Source organism: Clytia hemisphaerica, unplaced genomic scaffold, assembly GCF_902728285.1.
Source record: "Clytia hemisphaerica strain Z4C2 unplaced genomic scaffold, Clytia hemisphaerica genome assembly, whole genome shotgun sequence".
In the NCBI taxonomy this organism is placed as follows: Eukaryota; Metazoa; Cnidaria; class Hydrozoa; order Leptothecata; family Clytiidae; genus Clytia; species Clytia hemisphaerica.
The window spans coordinates 878,391-887,167 of record NW_027104107.1 but is presented as its reverse complement, the minus strand read 5'-3'; the positions used below and the strand labels follow the sequence as shown (position 1 = coordinate 887,167).

General features: G+C 34.5%; 1 protein-coding gene across 1 annotated transcript; it reads left to right on the top strand.

The window, feature by feature from the left end:
* The first annotated feature begins 21 nt into the window (after positions 1–21).
* Positions 22–3,648, top strand: LOC136813301 (DNA-directed RNA polymerase I subunit RPA49-like). The gene is made up of 10 exons (XM_067069816.1): positions 22–127; positions 270–367; positions 519–583; positions 817–905; positions 1,025–1,074; positions 1,233–1,576; positions 1,688–1,827; positions 2,052–2,142; positions 2,742–2,864; positions 3,208–3,648. The coding sequence occupies exons 1-10, from the start codon at positions 85–87 to the stop codon at positions 3,587–3,589; spliced, it is 1,425 nt and encodes a 474-aa protein (XP_066925917.1). The 5' UTR covers positions 22–84; the 3' UTR covers positions 3,590–3,648.
* The last annotated feature ends 5,129 nt before the right edge of the window (positions 3,649–8,777 follow it).

The window sequence follows — 8,777 nt, the reverse complement described above, 5'->3', positions numbered from 1 at the left end:
AACATTTCACTTTCATTTTAGAGAGATAAAAATATAAATTGAACTAATTATACAATAAACAAATAAATAAAACAAAAAGAAAAGATGGCTACCAAACTTTTGGAAAACAACTCAAGACCAATCTTATGTGAGTATTATAAAAACAAGAATATTTTAGAGAGCAATGAAATCAAAATGAATTATGGATTGATACTTTGCATGTCATACTGTTTGTTTTGTTTTGTCATATTAGCTGTATTACTCATTAATGAATTTCGTTTTGTTTGTAGTTCATTTTGAGCATGGACAATTGAAAGAAGAGGCTAAAGTAACAACATCCTTCAAATACATGAAATCGATGACTCCAAACTCAAATGAAAGAATCGTGGTATGGTTTCTTGACTTCGATATCAAAACTGTATTTTCTGCTTTTGAATATTCTATAGTCCACACAATCACATGTAGTTTCTCCAAGGATCGATCTAGTATAACCACTATAATTTTTAAGTCTTTATCACCGACTTCATATTATTCTTTAGACCGCGCAAACTGGTAAATTGGACTACAGTGGGAAGATTCTACAAAAACAACAGTCTTTTGTCAAGTATGCTTTCTCATTTTTTTGTTACTTTGTAATTTTATTCATTCGCAATCAAAGAGACAGGGGTTTGTATTTTCCTGCAATGTACAATGTATTTTTGAACTCCAGCCCGGCAGGGCCTTCTAAAGGTCCGGCAAAAGTCTGAAAAGAATCCGGAAAAATCAGGCTGCGACTCAACGTAATAAAATATTTATTGTTCTGATTAGTAACATATTTTGAATATGTGTTTTTTCTAGATATTACATAGGGTTGGTGGATAAGAGAAGCAAAAAGATTGAGCATGTCGAACAATGCCTCCATTGTACTTTGAGACCCAAAATTGATGGTAAGTTTATTTTAAATATTGATTGCTCATAATTAGTAATTAGTATCTATTCTATTTTTATCCATTTCCGGGCTAAGAGTCTTATCTTCTTAACTATTAAGTTTCAATTTAATTTTCAGTGGAGAAAAAGAAAGAAGATGACGAAAAACAAATCACTTACAGAGATAAGGTAACGAGTTTTTAGCTTTGTTTGATCATTTTGGAACTCATTGAGGTTTCACTTCACATTTTTAAAACTTCAAATACTCGGATGGTGAACCCAACTTCAGTCCTAAAACGTGCAATCAAGTTTGCTAGGTCTTAATTTATTTTATCTCCTTTAATCAGATGGATAATCTGGTAGAAGCGTTTGGTACGGCCAAACAGAAACGTTTGTTGACTCAACGAAAGAAAAACGAGGCTGTTCACGGTACTATGTCAGATAAAGTACAAAAAATCGCTGAGGACGTTCTAGAAAAGAAACCTGCCGTCACGCCCAAACCTGCTCAGACGCCCAACGCCATCGAAGAAGAGATTTTGCCGAGTCGTAACGCGGATGCGACGGACGTGAAACAGTATTACAATATTGACGACATCATTTCGTATCGGACGTACCAAAAAGTTCATTCTCACGCCAAAGAAGTTTTCAACTATAATTCACAAGATTTGCTGAACTGGAGGAAAGAGAACAAGTATGATTAGTTTGGATTTTCATTTCGAGATTTTGGGAAATGTGTCGAGTCTGTTAGAGTCACTTTGCATGTATGCAATAAATATATAAATTTTGGAAATTTTCTTTTTAGATATTCAGAATTCATCTTGGATATGATAGAAAAGCTGCCTGTTAATTTACAAGAGAGAGAAAAGAAAGCAACGTACCTATTCTATCTCAATTATATGATCAAGTTTTCAAACATGTCATTCAGAGCAATTTCACGAAAAGGTAAATTTTTTCTTGATCCGAAGATTATTTTGTATTTTAATAATCTTTTGACTGTATCAGTAATACACTTTGTTATGTCACCTTTTAAGCATATTTAAGCTTAAATTTGAGTTATTTTAAACATATGTTGAAACATACCTCCAAACTAGAATGCTAGATATTTTTAACAAATTTCTTAGTGCCTACACCACTCAATAATCGTTTCGTGATCTGTTCTTTTGCAGAATTTCCAGAGGACATACCAGAAGAAGTTCATGATATTTTACTGGATCAATTCACAAGACAGTCTGAAGCTATCGGTGGTCGAATTCAAAGGTACTTACAATCTCTTTGGTACTTACAGTCTTTTTTTCTGGAAGTAAACTAGAATATCTTGTACCAAAGAAACGATTGTAGTCGCCATCAATCTGCATTAAAAATCAACAAACCAGCCGAAGATTTACTCAGTTTCAGCCTAGTGTATTAACCCTTTCTGGACGCACGGGCCACTGGGTGGTCCATACTAGTGACCATACTTCAAACAAGAATTTTCTCGAGAGCTAAGCCTTCCCGAGAGCTCGTTCAGCTACCGTTAGAAAGAGCAGGAAATTTGGAGTAAGATATGTCTATTTGAGGCGCCCGACCCACTAAAACATATTTTGAATTTTTTTTCAAAAAGTGCATTTCTCTTTCGTCCGGAAAGGTTTAATATTTATCTGAAAAGACTATAACGAACTCTGCTTTTACAGGAAGTTACAAATCTATTTCTGCGAACTAACTGAAGTCATTTTTAAATTAGCTGTCAGTAAAATTACAAAAGCTTTTTTGACAACCATATATATATCAGGCCCAAAAATTCCGGGTAACTGCTGAAAACCCTGCTACAAGAAAGTGAAATTCTTGTGATTCCAAAATGATTTTTCATTTGTTCATAGATACCTACCGAAGAAATGCAAGGACCAACTGATCTGCTGGATCTTGATTCTGGCTTTAGTGTTATCTGACTACGAATTGAAATGCACTCTTCTCCTCAAAGAAATCAAGTATGCTCAAACAAGGTAAAGTTTTCTATCGCTAAGAATCAGAAATGGAAACGGGAAATTAAGGGAATTGTATTTAAATAATTAGACCTGATAACTTTTGTGTACTTAGGAATTTATTTTTCAAGAAAATATCTATGAATCACGTCTTTCCATTTTGTTTGTTGTTGTTCTTTGATTTGTGTAATTAATTATAAAAGTAATTAATTATAAAAGTAATTAATAATTAATATATTATAAAAGTGCTTTCCTCTTCCCCTGTATTTCGCGTAACAATCTCATTAAATCCTCATAAAAACCATGAAGTATTAAAAGGTGTACCAAAAAACTAAAGAACTAAGAATCTTCTTCCCTCCCTCAGATTGGTGAAGATGCTTCGTTTCATCGGCTGTTCCGTCAACTCCAACAAAAATCGTAAACGAAAAGCGGACGGTGACGAACCAGAAGCTCCACATGTTATCGAATACATCGCCACGCTCAGACTTCCGAAGAAAGAAAATCAAGATAATGCGGATACACCAAAAACAAAGAAGACAAAAACTGAAAAAACGGCAAAGACACCCAAAACTCCGAAAACACCAAAGACTCCGAAAACAGGTGCTAAGAAAACAGCGATGGAAGGAACACCTCAATCGAAAAAAGTCACAAACAAAGAAACAAACGGCGCCACACCACCACCCATCATTCCTACAAAGAAGATCAAAACAGAACATTCCAACGACACTGATGCATCCTTTTTGTAGTAGTTTTTTTAGGGTAAAAATCGTTTACATTGAGAAAAAAAACTTTAAAATTTAAATTACTTTATCTTTATCGGGAATTTTAGTCTGGGAAAGATTAACTTTTGATATTCATGACTTGTCTCTTATACGGAAACACACGAAAAACACCGGGTGTTTACCACCAGTTTCATTGTTTTAGTCGGGGAGCAGAATCCAAAAATGGCATTTTTGCTTAACCCTACAAAAGAATGGGGTTGTTATATACCATTGGAACGGAAATTCTATGCTGATTATGGAAACCCAGGTCGTAAAAAGTCTATCCTGGACGATTTTGAAAACGAGGCTGGAGTTTGCACTCCTCCGTGGTGTTTTTTCGATTTTACCTGTTTTAGTAAAATGCTGACTGTCAGCAAAGTAAAGGTTTTTAGAATTTAATTTTTTTTGAAAATTGCTACCAATTGAATTGCCTTTTAGCAAAAAATTCAAAATTTTTGAAAAAAAATTTTTTTGCACTCCTTCTTGGATGTTTTTTTGCAAAAATCAGCGTTTTTACAAAAATATACTGCTAAAACAAGTCTGCTGGCAACTGAAATCCGGTTCAAATGACCCCTTTAATGGTTTTGATGGAAGAACTATATCTTACCACGACAACAAACCGAAAACTGCTGTCAAAAAACAATTATTTGGCTTTTTTCTCTCATTCTTTGGTGTTTTTTGACAAAAATCGATTTTAGCCGTTTTTAACCAAAATTTGACTACTTTTAAAAACTATTCCCTTTAGTTTGGAAACTGAATGCCTTCGTATCTCTAAAAGTTATTCTCCATTATGTAAAATGATGAAAAAAATCAAAAATTGATCTCCTCCGTTGATGCTTTTTGACCAAAAAGTTATGTTTTTGAACGAATTTCTGCCTAATGGTCCAGGCTTAATTTAGGGAACCCAAAATTTGCGTACACATGAAATTTTTTGATTGAAATGTGTTCATTAGGTCCTTAGGAGTGAAAAACCATCGAGTGACACTTTTCACACCTTGGGCATTTTCCATAATGGTGGAAATTTCAAAATGGCGGATTTTGAATTTTTTTGAAATTTTGATGTCTCTGAACATGGACATATTATATACCATTGGAAAGGGTTTTTCATGCTGAACAACTTTTTTGCTTACAAAAAAGTCATAAAATATACTAAATGTGAGTAAAAGGGGACAAAAGGTGTTAAAATGATGTCATCATCACCACCAAAAATTTGACATTTGCTTCAAATTTTTGAAAAGAGAGTGACTACAGGACCTTGAAAACCTTGAAAAGCTTATGAAGAAACTTTAAAATACCTTAAGGGAAGAATTTTTCGCGGAATTTTATTTCGCGAATCAGAGTTTGAAAATGGCAAATTTCGCGGAATTTAATTTCGCGAATGAGCCGATTTTAAAGTTTCACGGAATTTAATTTCGCGATTGAGAAGAATTTATCAACTTAGATTAACTTTGAAGCATCACGGAGGTGTTTATATTTGTTTATATTTGATAAAAAATACACGTTATAATGCTTATAAATCAATCGCGTCCATCTTTTTCGGTAATACCTGGTCAAAAACAACAAAATAAAAGAAGAAGAAAAAAAACCAAATTTCGCGGAATTTAATTTCGCGATTTAACAATTTTGGTGTGTTTTGCGGAATTTAATTTCGCGAATTACACCCAAATTCGCGAAATTAAATTCCGCGAAAATTTCTTCCGCGAAAATTTCTTCTCGCGAAAATTTCTTCCCTTAAGGTAGACCAAACAACCTTGAAAAGTGTTCATGATCTAAAGGAATTCCTTAAAAACCTTGAAAAAGAGCATTTTGTCTTGTGGTTCGATTTGTGTTTTCCCGAAGTCTCTTTCTATACAAGCAATATTTCCAAAAAAATTTCGTGCTTGCTTCTCTCGTTTCTCTCGTAATCTCGAGAATACTACGAAATAATCTTTTATACACACCTCGTTCAAGAGTATTGTACTACCAGTCAAAATCAAATGGAGCCCCGAGAAACCTTAAAGATACTCAATAAATGAACCAAAAACCGTGAAAAATACCTAAAATTTGACCCTACAAAACTTAAAACCTTGCAACTAATGAGAACAATTCTGTAGACATCCCGGAAAAGGATTTTTCGAGCTGAACATTTTGTTCGCTTAATACTAAAAAGTCTGAAATTTTACTGAGTAATGTGTTATGTAGGATGTAATGTAGAGTATAAAGCAATAGCAATGAAATATAAGCCGAAGGCTAGAAGTCAATCTCTTTGGTAGGATTTGAAGCCAAAAAATCCTACCAAAGTTGCGCGGCCTAGAACGACCCGCCTGGATTTTTAACAAATGCCGGATTGAAAGTAAAATTTACCGCCAAATTTTTGAAAAAGTATCACTCAAAAACAAAGAAATCGCTAGATTCAATCCGACCTCAAAAATTCGGCGCACTTTTTAAGGCTTCACTTTTTCTTGCCTAAGAAAGGTTAAAGCTTCTCCTCTAGCCCTTCGGGCTTAAACTCAATGAGCAATAGGTGTCAAAATGACGTCTCAAATGCTGAAATTTAACTTGATTGGATACATTTCGGGAAGCACTCGACATAAATATTCCAAACGCATGCTCTGAAATACTGATTAAAGGTGGAAGAGATTCCAATGGTTTTAACTCTCTAGACCACCTTTTCTTTGTTCGCTTGACCCACAAGGGTAATCTAGTTCATTGCAGATTCGCTTCATCTAGTTCGCTTACGTAGCAGGCAGCTACAAAGAAATCATCGGTGTCATCAAGGAAAACTAAATAATCGTCACTTTTATTTTTACACCCCTGTAGCATCAATAAACCGCTGAGAATTTCTTAGCAGGTGGGGAGCTTGAAGGGGCTAAGTGCTAACGGGAATGGCAAATCTCTTTTTTTATCATCGAGATGGTTTTTTAGTCCACTTTTTTCAATTTATATGAGTTCTGGGGTTATACGTTTGTGTGTTTTTACAATACCTTGCATCTGTGGTACATCACATCACATCCTGTCTGTAGTACTGGCGCTTAAACCCTTTAGGTAGATCTCCTATTTGACGATGGATTAGGTTAAAAGGTTTGATCACCAGGTCAAACTAAGAGGCCCCCAGCGGACCAAAAATTCACGCATTCACGCAAGTTTTTCTCAAATTCATGCAAACCCGATTTTTTGGGAAAATTTTTATTTTTTTTTGGAGAACCGCCCATCCCCCCGTGGATATGCCACTGTGTTATTCCCCAAAGATCAAGAAGCAGGTACTACTTTACAGATACAATCTGGGCAATTCCGAAGATGCAGAAAAACTCTTCCACACTATCAAAGTTCTAGTTCTACATGTTAGCTCAAAAAAGATCGAATACATGGATATACTCTTGTAAGGTAAAATGTAGCAGAATTCAACTGCCTTGGCAGTCACAAAGCCTCCACTGGAATGTTAATGTGAGAATCTCAAAATGATTAAGTAATTACTACTGAATCAAACCTTCATGGCAAGATTAAACACAACCTTTTTTAGTAGGGGGAATTTTGTTCGATTTTTTGGAATCGCTCGAATGTTTTGTTAGAAGCACTTGTTATGCATTTTTGGAAAGCTAACGGGTAAGGGAATCGAAATAACGCCTGAGACCGTCATATTTGTCCGAAAATCACACCAAAGTGTCCGAAAAAAAACCCTTAGCTTTCCAAAAATGTATAACAAGTGCTTTGATCAAAACATTCGAGCGATTTTACAAAATGCCCTCTACTATTTCGTGCTACAGTCGAATCAGTGCTTCTTTATGGTGCACCAACATAAGCATGAAAATACTTTCCAATGGTATATAGACATTCATCAATATAATGGAGCAAATGTCAATGCTTTGGACAGTGATGGCGTTATTTTGATACCTTCTATCACTTTTTACTCGTACATTACACATTACTTATTAGATTTTCAGACTTTTTCGTGAGTAATGAAAAATTCTTTTCAATAATTTGAAGCAAATGTCAAATTTTTGGTGGTGATGATGGCATCATTTTAACACCTTCTGTCCCCTACTCACATTGAGTACATTTTATGACTTTTTTGTAAGCAAAAAAGTTGTTCAGTATGAAAAAACCCTTTCCAATGGTATATAATATGTCTATGTTCAGAGACATGAAAATTTCAAAAAAATCCTGCCATTTTGAAATTTCCACCATTATGGAAAATGCCCAAGGTGTGTAAAGTGTCACTCGATGGTTTTTCACTCCTAAGGACCTAATGAACACATTTCGATTAAAAAAATTTCACGTGTACGCAAATTTTGGGGTTCCCTAAATTAAGCCTGAAATTCCCCTGGACAGGCAGAAATTCGTTCAAAAACATAACTTTTTGGTCAAAAAGTATCAACGGAGGAGATCAATTTTTAATTTTTTCATCATTTTACATAATGGAGAATAACTTTTAGAGATACGAAGGCATTCAGTTTCCAAAATTAAGGGAATAGTTTGTAAAAGTCGAATTTTGGTTAAAAATGGCTAAAATCGATTTTTGTCAAAAAACACCAAAGAAGGAGAGCAAAAAGCCAAATAATTGTTTTTTGACAGCAGTTTTCGTTTTTTTGTCATGGTAAGATATAGGATATAGTTCTTCCGCCAAAACCATTAAAGGGGTCATTTGAACCGGATTTCAGTTGCCAGCAGACTTGTTTTAGCAGTATATTTTTGTAAAAACGCTGATTTTTGCAAAAAACCTCCAAGAAGGAGTGCAAAAAAAAAATGTTTTCAAAAATTTTGAATTTTTTGCTAAAAAGCAGTTCTATTGGTAGCAATTTTCAAAAAAAATTAAATTCTAAAAACCTTTACTTTGCTGACAGTCAGCATTTTTCTAAAACAGGTAAAATCGAAAAAACACCACGGAGGAGTGCAAACTCCAGCCTTGTTTTCAAAATCGTCCAGGATAGACATTTTACGACCTGGGTTTCCATAATCATCATAAAATTTCCGTTCCAACGGTATATAACTACCCCATTCTTTTATAGGGCTAAGCAAAAACGCTTCTAACTCGAGATATTGAATTCTGCTCCCTGACTATTTACCGTAATTACCTATGACAATAAAAATTGCAAAATTCGAAAATACGGTAAAGTCATTATTTTGCGATTTTGGCGTCCTTTAGTGTCCCTTTATCCAGAGGAATGTAAAGAGATGGAAAAATAGCTTTTCTGAT

Excerpts from the sequence above, each read along its gene's own strand:
- LOC136813301 (XM_067069816.1), top strand. The coding sequence starts at position 85 with ATGGCTACCAAACTTTTGGAAAACAACTCAAGACCAATCTTAT. Across the intron at positions 906-1,024 it reads TTTGAGACCCAAAATTGATG|TGGAGAAAAAGAAAGAAGAT; the intron begins GTAAGTTTATTT and ends TTTAATTTTCAG. Across the intron at positions 2,143-2,741 it reads ATCGGTGGTCGAATTCAAAG|ATACCTACCGAAGAAATGCA; the intron begins GTACTTACAATC and ends ATTTGTTCATAG.